This window comes from Simochromis diagramma, unplaced genomic scaffold, assembly GCF_900408965.1.
Source record: "Simochromis diagramma unplaced genomic scaffold, fSimDia1.1 OVJJ01000578.1, whole genome shotgun sequence".
Taxonomy (NCBI): domain Eukaryota; kingdom Metazoa; phylum Chordata; class Actinopteri; order Cichliformes; family Cichlidae; genus Simochromis; species Simochromis diagramma.
This window is the reverse complement of record NW_024387395.1, coordinates 325,424-339,750: the sequence shown is the minus strand read 5'-3', so window position 1 is coordinate 339,750 and position 14,327 is coordinate 325,424. Positions and strand designations below refer to the sequence as shown.

General features: G+C 51.2%; 1 protein-coding gene across 2 annotated transcripts in view; it reads left to right on the top strand.

Moving 5' to 3' along the window:
• Nucleotides 1-12,974, top strand: part of LOC120720364 (spectrin beta chain, non-erythrocytic 1-like) — a 28,061-nt gene extending 15,087 nt beyond the window's left edge. For both annotated transcript variants that reach the window (XM_040010021.1, XM_040010022.1), the window contains 22 exons: nucleotides 1,035-1,172; nucleotides 1,289-2,045; nucleotides 2,130-2,332; nucleotides 2,765-2,855; nucleotides 3,010-3,156; nucleotides 3,434-3,697; nucleotides 4,209-4,433; nucleotides 4,507-4,596; nucleotides 4,677-4,949; nucleotides 5,067-5,197; nucleotides 5,348-5,552; nucleotides 5,632-6,006; nucleotides 6,285-6,529; nucleotides 6,605-6,743; nucleotides 7,190-7,274; nucleotides 8,316-8,512; nucleotides 8,591-8,694; nucleotides 8,776-8,821; nucleotides 8,969-9,177; nucleotides 9,264-9,437; nucleotides 11,535-11,577; nucleotides 11,658-12,974. In XM_040010021.1, the coding sequence (XP_039865955.1) occupies nucleotides 1,035-1,172; nucleotides 1,289-2,045; nucleotides 2,130-2,332; nucleotides 2,765-2,855; nucleotides 3,010-3,156; nucleotides 3,434-3,697; nucleotides 4,209-4,433; nucleotides 4,507-4,596; nucleotides 4,677-4,949; nucleotides 5,067-5,197; nucleotides 5,348-5,552; nucleotides 5,632-6,006; nucleotides 6,285-6,529; nucleotides 6,605-6,743; nucleotides 7,190-7,274; nucleotides 8,316-8,512; nucleotides 8,591-8,694; nucleotides 8,776-8,821; nucleotides 8,969-9,177; nucleotides 9,264-9,437; nucleotides 11,535-11,577; nucleotides 11,658-11,876 (4,360 nt within the window). In that variant the 3' untranslated portion in view covers nucleotides 11,877-12,974. The remainder of the gene's footprint in view (nucleotides 1-1,034; nucleotides 1,173-1,288; nucleotides 2,046-2,129; nucleotides 2,333-2,764; nucleotides 2,856-3,009; nucleotides 3,157-3,433; nucleotides 3,698-4,208; nucleotides 4,434-4,506; nucleotides 4,597-4,676; nucleotides 4,950-5,066; nucleotides 5,198-5,347; nucleotides 5,553-5,631; nucleotides 6,007-6,284; nucleotides 6,530-6,604; nucleotides 6,744-7,189; nucleotides 7,275-8,315; nucleotides 8,513-8,590; nucleotides 8,695-8,775; nucleotides 8,822-8,968; nucleotides 9,178-9,263; nucleotides 9,438-11,534; nucleotides 11,578-11,657) is intronic.
• The last annotated feature ends 1,353 nt before the right edge of the window (nucleotides 12,975-14,327 follow it).

Sequence of the window (14,327 nt, the reverse complement as noted above, 5' to 3'; positions counted from 1 at the left end):
GGGCATGCATCAATAGATACACAGAGTTATAGACCTTAAATGTTTTGTTCTTCATTAATTTTCCTTGGTGCCGTATAATGTCCACTTCTCCCACAACGGAAATATCTTCCTTTAATCTGAGAAGTCATTTCTTCCATTGCATAGATTCCTCCAACAACATTTAAGCAGTCTTTTGAAGAAGGCGGATCCAGTTTGTACCAGTTTCTTGTTGTAGCTTTCTTTGCAGCTATCAAGTCGTCGTACAGAACATACTCTCTAATATTCCCAAGATATACAGTTTTAAAATCGTGTGGTAATTGATAGCCCAACATATTGCCTATTACAAGAGTCACGTTCTTCCAAAAATGATGCAGTTTCAGGCTCCCAAACACGTGCGTATGACGAGCTTCCATGTTACCACATCTGCTCCAAACTTGAGTCTGCTTACTTTTGATTTTTGGTGTAAGATGTTTCCATCCAAATTCTCTCCAGCATCTTGAGTTAGTCGTGTTCTGGGTTTCACACATATCTAACCAGAACAGGTAGGATTAGTTACACAGCACTGCCTCAGAGCAAACCGAAGGCTCTTCCTCCCATTATACTTTTAAATTATTACTTTTAAAGGATTTTGAATTCTGGATTTAACAGGAAGCCAAAACAGGAGAAATCTGCTCTCTCTTTCTAGTCCCTGTCAGGACTCTTGCTGCAGCATTTTGGATTAGCTGAAGGTTTTTCAGGGAGTTTTAGGACTTCCTGATAATAATGAATTACAGTCGTCCAGCCTGGAAGTAATAAATGCATGAACTAGTTTTTCAGCGTCACTCTGAGACAGGATATTTCTAACTTTAGAGATGTTGCACAAATGGAAGAAAGCAGTCTTACATATTTGTTTAATATGTGCGTTGAAGGACTGAAGTGGTCCTAGCACTGAACCCTGTGGAACTCCATAACTAACCTCAGTGTGTGAAGAGGACTCTCCATGATTAGATAGATATGATACAAATGTACTGTGATACACTGCAACACGTGCACTGAAGTATGATGTGTTCTGGCAGGTTTGAGAGTCTTGAGCCGGAGATGAACAGCCAGGCGTCTCGTGTCGCTGTGGTGAACCAGATCGCCAGGCAGCTGATGCACAGCGGTCACCCGAGTGAGAAGGATATTAAGACCCAGCAGGACAAACTCAATAACAGGTATGACCCGACCATCAGGTACAGAGATTCCTACCAAAGAATAACAAAATCAAAAACATCGACCTGTGAGAGTCAGGTGTGGAAGCTGCCGTGATAACCCTCTGCTCTGCCTCCAGGTGGAGCCTGTTCCGTGAGCTTGTGGACCGTAAGAAGGAGTCCCTGAACTCAGCTCTGGGCGTGCAGAACTACCACCTCGACTGCAACGAGACCAAGTCCTGGATCAAAGAGAAGACCAAAGTCATCGAGTCTACCCAGGAGCTGGGCAATGACCTCACAGGGGTCATGGCCCTGCAGCGCAAACTGACCGGCATGGAGCGTGACCTGGCCGCCATTGAGGACAAGCTCAGTGAAATGCACGGCGAAGCCCGGAGGCTGGCAGAAGAGCACCCCGATCAGGCCAACGCCATTACGGGCCGTCTGGCCGAGATCACAGCCGTATGGGAGGAAATGAAGAACACGCTAAAGAACCGAGAGGAGTCTCTGGGTGAAGCCAGGAAACTGCAGCAGTTCTTACGTGAGCTGGACGACTTCCAGTCGTGGTTATCTCGCACTCAGACCGCCATCGCCTCAGAGGACATGCCCAACACGCTTGCCGAAGCAGAGAAGCTGATGGCCCAACATGAAGGCATCAAGAATGAGATCCAGAACTACGAGGAGGACTATCAGAAGATGCGGGACATGGGCGAGATGGTGACGCAGGGCCAGACAGACGCTCAGTACATGTTCCTGCGACAACGGCTGCAGGCGCTCGACACCGGCTGGAACGAACTGCACAAGATGTGGGAGAATCGGCAGAACCTGCTGTCGCAGTCCCACGCCTACCAGCTGTTCCTTCGGGATACCAAGCAGGCGGAGGCTTTCCTCAACAACCAGGTAAATGCCCGATTAACACCTCCTCCCCGTTCTGCTCCTGCCTGTGCTTTAAAAACTCACCATTTCTCTGTGTCTGCCCCGCAGGAGTACGTCCTGGCTCACACAGAGATGCCCACGACCCTGGAGGGGGCCGAGGCTGCCATCAAGAAGCAAGAGGACTTCATGACCACGATGGACGCCAACGAGGACAAGATTAACGGCGTGGTTGAGGCCGGTAGGCGGTTGGCCAGCGACGGGAACATCAACGGCGATCGAATCCATGAGAAAGTTACCTCCATCGACGACAGGTGCGCCAAAGCTTCACAGCATGTTCGTTCGCTGCAGAAGAACCTTTCTCGTGTTCTCCTCAGCAGACGTAGTCGGTACATTCCCGTGGTTCCACAGGAAGGTGTAGGTGCCACCCTGACCTTCAGCCTTTCCAGTTGTGCAGGATCCGTCAGTGTGATGAAGGGAATCAATGTGTGTCCTTCCCATTTTGTCACTCATCCAAGCGACTTCTTCAGTCTGGAGTCAGTCTTCGGTTTTCAAGTTTTCACTGAAGACGCCAGATGAACAAAATCAACTAGACTAATGAGAAAGCAGCTGTGGAACATAAACAGCACGTCAAACCATAGCTGTCACCGTAACCCCGGCTCCGGCTGCTGTTTCTGAATCTCTAAATGTTGGGTTTGGTGAGTGTGTGAAGGTCGGTCTTATCTGGGTTTTTTGTTGTGTTTCAGGCACAAGAAGAACAGGGAGGCTGCGGTGGAGCTGCTGATGAGGTTGAAGGACAACCGAGACCTGCAGAAATTCCTGCAAGACTGCCAGGAGGTCAGTCTCTGATACGAAGCCGTGCTTTAGACGCCAAAGGCAAAATGCACTCGCTGAAGCAGGGGCGTCGTCGACAAGCGCAGCGCTGTGGTTCAGACGGCGTCCTGTGATATCATCGTCTGCGTAACACTATGTTCTGTTCTGTTTGCTGCAGCTGTCTCTGTGGATCAATGAGAAGATGCTCACGGCTCAGGACATGAGCTACGACGAGGCCAGAAACCTGCACAGCAAGTGGTTGAAGCACCAGGCCTTCATGGCCGAGCTGCAGTCCAACAAAGAGTGGCTGGACAAGATCGAGAAGGTACCACCGTTCGCCTGAGCAGGGCAGCCAATCAGCAGTCACTCCGCTCACACAAAAGATAAACGAGAGCATGCACGACTCACGAGCTGCAACTTTATGCCCGTGTTTGCCTCAGGCAGGTGTTCTCTGAGCTCGCTGTGAGAGAAGCTACTAAAACACATGCTAACGCTTGACCGACGGTGCAAAACTGAGCCTAAAATATACAAATTAAACATTTCATCATATAAATGAGACCCCCAGTGACCTTTAACCTGACCCAAGTGTGTCCTGACCTCAGGATGGCACGCTCCTGGTGTCGGAGAAGCCGGAAACGGAGGCGGTGGTGAAGGAGAAGCTGTCGGCGCTCCACACCATGTGGGAGGAGCTCGAGTCCACCACCCAGACCAAAGCTCAGTGTCTGTTTGACGCCAACAAGGCCGAGCTGTTCACTCAGAGCTGCGCCGACCTCGACAAGTGGTTGGCCGGCCTCGAGGGCCAGATCCAGTCCGACGACTACGGCAAAGACCTGACGTCCGTCAACATCCTGCTGAAAAAGCAGCAGGTACGTCCTCCGCTCACCTGAATGCAGAACAGACAGGTGGACAGCTCAATGTGAGGTTTGATTTTACTCATATATACAGCTATGACACCTGCAACACCACACCTGTAACACACCTGTGAAACCACACCTGTAACACGACAACAGTAACACACCTGTGAAACCACACCTGTAACATCACAACAGTAACACACCTGTGAAACCACACCTGTAACACCACACCTGTAACACACCTGTGAAACCACACCTGTAACACCACAACAGTAACACACCTGTGAAACCACACCTGTAACACCACAACAGTAACACACCTGTGAAACCACACCTGTAACACCACAACAGTAACACACCTGTGAAACCACACCTGTAACATCACAACAGTAACACACCTGTGAAACCACACCTGTAACACCACAACAGTAACACACCTGTAACACAGCTGTAACATATCACAGATGTTGTGCAGCTGCAGTTGAACTGCAGTGGTGTGACAGCTGTGCCTCTATGCTTGCAGATGCTGGAGAACCAGGTGGAGGTGCGACAGAGAGAGGTGGTGGAGCTCCAGAGCCAGGTGAAGGCTCTGGGGCAGGAGGTGAAGGACACGGACGAGGTGGACGGGCGGAGGCAGGTGGTGGAAAATAAATTTCAGGAGCTGCTGGAGCCGCTGCAACGTCGCAGGAACTTCCTGGTTGAGTCCAGAGAGGTTCACCAGTTCAACCGGGATGTCGAGGACGAGATCGTACGTAAAGTTCACACGCCGTATTTTCAGGGGCGCCATCGCTCACGCTCACTGTGGTCTCACTCCTTTACAGCTGTGGGTTCAGGAGAGGATCCCTGTGGCCATGTCCACCGACCACGGCCACAACCTGCAGACGGTCCAGCTGCTCATCAAGAAGAACCAGGTAGGACTATGTTTGCCTCGCTCACAGCATGCTCTGTTTGCTGATGACGGTCTGACCTCTGTGGGCGTGAACATCCCCAGACGCTGCAGAAGGAGATCCTGGGCCATCAGCCCCGCATCGATGACATCCTGGAGCGCAGCCAGAGCCTCCTGAAGGAGGAGTCCTCCAACGGGGATGCGATCCGCCTGGCCGACCTGCAGCAGCTGTGGAAGCGGCTGATGGAGGAGGTGGAGCGTCGGCACGGCCGGCTGGAGGAAGCGCACAAAGCCCAGCAGTACTACTTCGACGCCGCCGAGGCCGAGGCCTGGATGAGCGAGCAGGAGCTCTACATGATGTCAGAGGAGAAGGCCAAGGTGAGTGGGCGGGGCTTACATCATACACAGCTTCCTGTGAAAGTCAACTAAATTAAACACTCACATCAGAAGGGTGAGAGAAAAATCATTACCGTGACGACTGTTTGCTCCAATCAGGACGAGCAGAGCGCCGTCACCATGCTGAAGAAGCATCAGATCATGGAGCAGGCGGTGGAGGACTACGCCGAGGCCGTCCACCAGCTGTCCAAGACCAGCAGAGGGCTGGTGGCCAACGGACACCCGGAGAGGTGAGCCGCTTTTAGTGACATCACACCTGCATCACATGAGAGGAAGCAGTCAGACAACATCAGGAAGCCAGCTGCGACGCTTCCTGTCTGTCGCTACATCAGTATGAGTAGTTTACCCACTAACTGTATGTGTGTGTGTGTGTGTGTCAGCGAGCGGATCAGCATGCGTCAGTCTCAGGTGGATAAGCTCTACGCCGGCTTGAAGGACTTGTCGGAGGAGAGGCGGGGCAAACTAGATGAGAGGCTCCGCCTCTTCCAGCTGAATCGAGAGGTGGACGACCTCGAGCAGTGGATCGCCGAGCGCGAGGTGGTGGCCGGGTCACACGAGCTAGGACAGGACTACGAGCATGTCACCGTGCGTACCGATTGTACTTCTTCTGAGTGTACTCTGTCAAGTATTACATACTGACCTATGATCCCTGCCCGCTGCTCAGATGCTGCAGGAACGTTTCCGGGAGTTTGCCCGGGACACCGGGAACATCGGACAGGAGCGCGTGGACGCCGTGAACCGGCTGGCAGACGAGCTGATCAACGCCGGGCACAGCGATGCGGCCACGGTGGCGGAGTGGAAGGACGGGCTAAACGAGGCCTGGGCCGACCTGCTGGAGCTCATCGACACCAGGACGCAGATCCTCGCCGCCTCCTTCGAGCTCCACAAGTTCTACCACGATGCCAAGGAGATCCTGGCACGCATCCTGGACAAGCAGAAGAAGCTTCCGGAGGAAGTGGGCCGGGACCAGAACACGGTGGAGACGCTGCAGAGGATGCACACCACCTTTGAACACGACATCCAGGCCCTGGGAACACAGGTCAGTGTGGGGACACTGGTTTTATTGGGAGTCACTTGGGCACAGCTTTTTGGGGGGGTTGTATCTGAGGTGTGCAGACAGAGCTCGGCGTTCTGAGAGCGCCGGGCTCTCTGAGAGCGCCGGGCTCTCTCAACACGTTATTTCCAGCCAGAAACCAGCCACAGCCTCCTGTTCAGCTGATCAGCCGTTTAAAGGTCACGTGACTTAAGAATTACCAGACGTGTAAACTCCCACACAGGTCACGTTTCCGTGTTATGACCTTTGACCCTGTGTTGCAGGTGAGGCAGCTGCAGGAGGATGCGGGGCGCCTGCAGTCGGCATACGCCGGAGACAAAGCGGACGACATCCAACGCAGGGAAAGCGAGGTGCTGGAGGTGTGGCGGAGTCTACTGGAGGCGTGTGACGGACGCCGGCTCCACCTCCTCGACACCGGGGACAAGTTTCGGTTCTTCAGCATGGTCCGAGACCTGATGCTGTGGATGGATGACGTGATCCGGCTCATCGAGGCCCAGGAGAACCCCAGGTAGGTCCGTGTGCTGCACAATGGTCGATCCTCGCCTCACGGCGGCCTCGCTAACAAAGACGTTTGTGTGTCCAGAGACGTTTCGTCGGTGGAGCTGTTGATGAACAACCACCAGGGTATCAAGGCGGAGATCGACGCCCGCAACGACAGCTTCACGGCCTGCATCGAGCTCGGGAAGGCTTTGCTGGCCAGGAAGCACTACGCTTCAGAGGAGGTGAGCTGAGACACTGATGGCCGCTCAGGTGATTGTCAGCTGACGAGCTGAAACACACCTGAAACACAGACTGAGAGAAGAGAAGGAAAAAGGTGCTGAATCAAGAAAAGAAAGTTTAATGACCAACAAAAGAATTGTTAAAGTTAAAGTAATGATGGAATTTGGAAAATGAAAAGAATCCAAAAATAGTAAACCCTGGTCTATGTACAGCCATGGGCAGACGTTTCATCCACTGGTCACAGGGAGCAATGCCCGGTTGTTTTGGGTTTTAATGGTGCAGTGCTCTTATTTTGAAAGCCTCGCCGTTACTAGTATAAACACACCTGGGTCACCAAAGTCAAACAGCCAAACAGGCACGACAGAGGCAAATAAAATCAGGGTTGAACTGCAGTCTGTAAAGTCTATAAATAAAGCTGAGACTGAAAGGAGCTGAAAATATTTTCCAGATTAAAGAGAGGCTGCTGCAGCTCACCGACAAGAGGAAGGAGATGATTGACAAGTGGGAGGACCGATGGGAGTGGCTGCGACTGAGTAAGGCTTACTTCCTGTTTACCGTCCACATGAAACATCCAATTAAAATGATGATCAAGAGGCTGAAAGGTCAGAGGTCAGTGCTGACTCATCACTGCAGGGTACTACAGTGATGAGTCAGCACTGATGAAGACTCCCCAGGCTCTTGCCCTTCTTTAACGAACCCGACTGACCAATCAGGACACGCTTCAGTTACGCTCAGAGAACAGCTTAGAGTCTGCATCTGTGTGCACGATGTCTTCACCTGACAGCTGCAGGAACTGTTCTCACTGATCCTCAAAGATCAAAACATCAACCAGCAGTTTGTGAGACAGACACAGCAGAGCGAACAGCCACAAAGATACAAAAAGACCATAAAGATACAAAAACAGCACAAAGATACAAAAAGACCAGAAAGATACAAAAAGACCAGAAAGATACAAAAACACCAGAAAGATACAAAAAACACCACAAAGATACAAAAACAGCACAAAGATACAAAAAGACCAGAAAGATACAAAAACACCACAAAGGGCGACTATGGCTCAGGGGGGTTGGGAAGCGTATCTGTAACCGGAAGGTCGCCGGTTCGATCCCTGGGCTCTCTGTCCTGGTCGTTGTGTCCTTGGGCAAGACACTTTACCCTACCGCCTGCTGGTGTTGGCCAGAGGGGCCGATGGCGCGATATGGCAGCCTCGCTTCTGTCAGTCTGCCCCAGGGCAGCTGTGGCTACAACCGTAGCTGCCTCCAGCAGTGTGTGAATGTGAGAGTGAATGAATAGTGGCATTGTAAAGCGCTTTGGGTGCCTTGAAAAGCGCTTTATAAATCCACTCCATTATTATTATTATAAAGATACAAAAACACCACAAAGATACAAAAAACACCACAAAGACAGAAAACGACCACGCTTAAAGGCTTTGCTGTGGAGCCTCGTGATAGGTCACACTCCTGTAGAAACACCTGCACACCTCTCACCTTGCCATCCTCTGTATGACACGTTGAGCCTGCAGTCGCGTTGATAAGTTCAGTCATAAAATCTTCCTCTCTTCTCCTCTTCCTCAGTCCTGGAGGTCCACCAGTTCTCTCGGGACGCTGGCGTGGCCGAGGCCTGGCTGCTGGGTCAGGAGCCCTACCTGTCCAGCAGGGAGCTGGGCCAGAGCGTGGACGAGGTCGAGAAGCTCATCAAACGCCACGAAGCCTTCGAGAAGTCCGCCGCCACCTGGGAGGAGCGCTTCTCCGCCCTGGAGAGACTGACTACGGTGAGGGTGGGGTGGCCCGATAGGGTGGTGAGGAGGAATGTGATGATGATGATGGTGATGTTTACACGTGTCTTCCAGCTGGAACTGCTGGATGTGAGGAGGCAGCAGGAGGAGGAGGAGAGGAGGAGGAAGCCACCATCTCCAGAGCCTGTGGAAGTTCAGCAGGAGGAGGCGCAGCAGAGGTGAAAGCGCCGCAAATGTGTCGTAACGCTCGCCACGTAAGTAAAAGCGTGACAATAACGAGTGTGTGTGTGTTTCTGCAGCGCCGTCACTCAGAACGGACCGCCCTCAGACCAGGATTCTCCCAGGGTCAGTAAACTTTAACCTTTATGCCCCCGGCGGTGGCGCACGCCACACGCTTCACCTTTGTTTTCTTCTTAAAGTGTATTTACAGCTAATATTTCTTCTTCTGTGGTGTTAAACTGAATCTGCTGCTGCTTAACCCCACCTGTGCAGGACGGCGTGGAGGACGGAGAGCTGGTGAACGGTGTTGGCGAGCGGAGCTCCAAAGAGCCGAGCCCCGCCCCCTCGCCCACCTCTGGCAGGAAGGTTAAAAGTCAGTCGACCACACTGCCCACCAAGAACCGGGACTCCAGCTCGCCCCAGGAGGGACTGCTGCACCGCAAACACGAGTGGGAGGGCCACAACAAGAAGGCTTCCAACAGGTGAGCTCCACGCCCCACAGGAAGTGCCTCGCACGCAGCTACGTCACCTGACCCATCACCTGACCCCACTGCTGTGTGATTCGCAGGTCGTGGCACAACGTGTACTGCATCATCAACAACAAAGAAATGGGTTTCTACAAGGACGGCAAGGCAGCAAGCCAGGGCGTGCCGTACCACAACGAGCTCCCCATCAGCCTGAAGGACGCCACGTGTGACGTCGCCTCGGACTACAAGAAGAAGAAACACGTCTTCAAACTCAGGTACCGAGCGCAGCAGGAAGTCAGGTGTGGTCCGGACACAAGTTGAACACGTCTCACATTAAACGCCGCCGCTGGTTGCAGCGTCTCCGTGAAGCTGGAAAGTTCCAGTTTGTTTGAACAAATATTCTTATTTATTTAGGACAGTGCATGTTAATGAACATAAATGTAAAAAAAAAAAAATTACATGAATGTAAACATACCAGATTATAGCCAAGGGCTAATTTCCATCTGTTGTCCCTAAGCATAAAAATAGACATAATAATTCATAAAAATTCATCATTCATTCATAATAAAAATTCCATCACCAAACTTACACATACACACCATTCTGTTCCCAAATAAAACATTAAAACTATACAACTTATACATGATCACACACTTGATTTGTCCATAACCAGTTAGACACTTAGAATATAATATATAATAAAGTAGTCGACATCACAGTGACGATGTCACAGAACCTCTGATGTGACGTGTCAGGTGTGCTGGGCGCACTTCCTGGTTCTGTTAAAGCTGCACGAGAAAAAACTACAGCTTTGATTTGAGGTCACCTGTCCACAAAGGCCTCACCTGTCGTGGCCGAGCCAATCAAACTCCAGATCTCATTTTTGATGTAACGATCAGCTGATTTTACTGTTTCACAGTGTTAGGTTTATATTGATGGATTGTCATTTATGCTTAGAAATATATAATCAATTGTATAATGATAGAGGTCTGATCCTCAGTAGTCTGCAAAGACTCTGTGAGCCTTCCAGAGTGTTCTGGCACACGCACATCCTAAGGTCATGAGCGAGGTCGTACCTTCTCTTTCTGATTGATGGTATAGGAGGACACCTACTCTGTATCTGTTTAAGTATAAGAGCCCTTTGTTTAGGGGGACCGCTGGACTCCTGGCACCGGCTTTTTAAGGAGGCGTTCACAGGGCCACATCTTGACCCATGCATACACATACATACACACACCCACATTCACACACACTCATACCTACACGTATGCATAGACTCTTTGTTCACATGCATGCCTGTGTAAGATGTCATATGTTATTGGACCTATGCATATTCATGTAACCACAATAAAGAGCAGTGCTACGGGGGAGCTGACTGAGAGCGACTGGGGGGTTCGAGCAGCAGGAACAGCGCTCGTCTCGTCCTCCCCCTCGTGCACGAGCTCACACAGAGCTCTGCCTGCTGTCCAACGCTGTTGCCATTGTAGCAGAATTGTCTCTGATTGTTCCAGCAATAGGTCTGTGCTAGACAAGCCTCTCACACAGCATCAGAGCTAGACGCAGCGTACGCAACAAAAACACATGTAGACGTTGTCACACACACGCACACACACACACGCACACAGACGCACACACATGCACAGACAGACGCACACACACACACATGCACAGACACACACGCACACAGACGCACGCACACGCACACATGCACACACATGCACAGACACACGCACACATGCACACACATGCACAGACACACGCACACACACATGCACACACAGGCGCACACACACGCACACACACACGCACACACACACACGCACACATCAGAATCAGAATCAGAAAGGGGTTTATTGCCAAATGTTGAGCAGGTTTACAACATTAGGAAATTGCTGCGGTGCTTCAGTGCAAACATGGTGTCATAAATAACACTTAAATAGACATGGAAAAAAATGCACACACATGCACACACATGCACAGACAGACACACACAGACATTGTGAGTGTTACAACAACCACCTGACATGTTTTGTTTGACAGCATCCCGTTACCATGGTTACTCACCAACACATTTCTCAGCTGCAACATTAGGATGCAGCTCCGCCTCCTTTGCCTCATTTTTTTGTTAGCCCAATCACAGCTGCAGCCTGCAGGAACTGATGCTGTGATTGGTTGTCAGGGTGAGGGTCGTTCAGACTTCCCCCGGTGACCGTCATTGGTCCAAAGAACGCTGATCACCTGAGCGCTTAAACACACCTGGATGTGTATCTCAACACAGCCGGCACTTTAACCTTTGACCTTTGACCTGAGGCTTGGTTTGGTGCGTTTGTACGGTTCCTCCACTCACGCCTGTCTTCCTCTCGCTCTTTCAGAATCATCGATGGAAACGAATACCTGTTCCAAGCCAAAGACGAGGTGAGTTTGATTTTTGCTCAGATTTGTGGAAACACTCACCTCTGTGGCGTTCCTGCTTAACTGCTTACGTGCCTCCGCAGGAGGAGATGAGTACCTGGATCCAGGCCATCCTGAACGCCGGCGCCGCAGACCGCTCTGACATCCAGGGCAGCAGCCCCGGCACGCCTGCCTCCGGGCGTGCTCACACGCTGCCGGCCACCGTCACGCTCACCACCGAGTCGAGCCCCGGAAAGCGCGAAAAGGACAAAGACAAAGACAAGGAGAAGCGCTTCAGCCTGTTCAGCAAGAAGAAGCAGTAGAGCGCGGCGGCGAGGCGCTTTGGCGAAACCGCCCAGGTGCTCTGAAGCACCCATCGCCCCATTTACAGGCGCCTCATTTCTCATGGGCCGCCATCAGCCGGGGAGAACTGGAGGCTGCCTCAGAGCGCCGCCAGCTTCCTGAAGATCGACTTGGAGCGGGTGAAACCGCCGCCTCTCTGAGGCTGGCGAGCCTCAGTCCTCCCCGCTGAATGGTTCACCTTTAAAATCGGCCAATCCCAGAGACTGAGGCGGTGGAGACGAGGAGCAAAGGAGCGTTTCGCCAAAGCCCGCTGCCGCCTCGATTTTGTGCGTTCTGCATTTTTGTTCGCGTGTCGGTCGTTTGGCGGTGAGTCGGAGTGCCTGATGTAACGCCGCGTCATCGTTGGCGAATGAGGCCGCTGTCGCCGTGTGCATTACCGGCCGTGACATCATCACTGCATCTCGCTCTTTCTTTGATGACATCATCAGGGACCACACGCTAATGTTCTGTTATTGTTTGTTTTTTATTCTCTGAAATTTGTTATTTTTCTATTTTTTGTCGTTTCCTCGTCACAGACGCCGTTTCCTGCCGCGGAGAAATTGGACCAACAGTGCATTTCATTCCAATAATTTCTGTTTTCGTTTCTCTGCAGCCATGTTGTTTTTGTCAGACAGCCAATCGCCTTCAAGGAGGTGGTGATTTAGAAACGTCCACCTGCATGCTTCATCAGGCTCCGACCTGAGCGCGAAACTGCGACTTCCTTCTTTTGTATCTCTGGTCAGGTGGTGTCGGCGAGGGCGGAGGGAGCTCGCCGTCCCGCCGACGGGAGCGAGGTCCAGACTGGTGAAGGTTGCTTGCTCGTCATCGGCTCTTCGCACCACGCTGATTTCTGCTCATTGATACCCGTGCTGCCCCGTCACTGTAGATCTATCGTAGCGAACATGTATGGAAGCCCCGCCGTCGTCCTGCACAATCAGAGCTGCACCAATAGGAATGAAGACGCTCGCCGATATTTAGCCGACCTTCGATCATTACAGCTTCTCATGTATGAACCTGCACCTGTAGACTTACAGCTCTCTGTCACATATGTGTGATGTCATTAAAGCTTTTAACCTTTACTCAGTAGCTTCCTGTTGTCTTTGCACGTGCTCAGTTAGAAACCCGCACAGACCCGAGGCCCCACCTTCCCCATCTGTGTCTGCGTGTGTCTGCCTCTGTGGTGTGTGTGTGTGTGTGGGTGGGGGGGGGGGCTGGTCCCTTTTTAAATCTTTAAATCTCCTGAAAACTCCACTGAAGTTTTCATTGGTTGTGGCCGGCAGGTGTTAGAGCAAACAGGTGAGTTACAGATATAGTTCCTGCCCAGTGATGACGCTCATTGGAGGATTCAGGTAAATCTCGCCTAACGTGGCATGGATGCAGTGAGCTGCTCGTTTAAAAACACTACAACCCCCAGCATGCACTGCGGCTGTACGCTGAATCAGACCGTACCTGCTCAGAGGCGGGAAGCTCGCGGAGGTGTCCGCGAGGGAAACCGGAAGCTGTGACCTTCAAAAGAAAACGGAGGATTCTGGAAAAAAAAATCGGATTAAGCGTCAGATTTACTACCGCCCTGCGCATGCGCAAACTGTTTTAGGGTAGAGAAGTGTTTAGAAAGCGTGCAGAGAGCTCAGAGGTGTTCATCACGGAGAAAAACGGAAGAGCAGGTCACTACTCACTGCGCCTGCGTGCAGAAAACTGCGGACCTTAATCCTCAGCACACCTGTGAGCGCTGGTTCACACTGAGTTTAGAGTACAGCTGTGTTTTCCTACAAACATTTAGATGTCTGTGCAGGTAAAGGTTTTTTCAGGAATAAAAGATTAAAAAATAAAAGTCTTTATGTTGTGAATAAACATGTCAAATTCATAACTGGATGAAACTGTGAGATATAAAAGGTGCTGATGTGTGCACGCCTCCCTGTCGAGGGCTGCAGAACTGCTGCAGAATCTGAACCAGACTCCTGCATGAGCTGCAGTCACGTGATTGGACTCGCACCTGCAGATGCACATCGGCTGCATGCGCACGCTGCTGACCAAGTTTCAGGTGGTGACCTCCAAGTGACCTCAGACCAGACAAGGTTGTCCATAGTCTGGGAGCTGCTGGTTGGAGGACTGGTTGCTGTTGGGTCATTGCGTGTATTGAACCACATGAAGGCCGTCAGGAGAAACTAGCTTCCTTTTATTTTTGCTGAGCTGGAAAAACGCTTTCAGATTAGTCTGACTTCCTCTCAGCATCTGATGACGTCTGACTGTAAACGTCACAAAGACAATTACATATTTAAGCTATACTAAAGGTGAAGTGAATGAGGGCGTAAATAAATTAAAGGTTTTTTAAAAAGATGTAAGCCTCATCGTGAGATAAGAAGCTGAAGCATATGTGTGACGTCATGACCTCTCAGGCGTTATTCGTTATTTTTGTGTCTCTTAGTCACAAA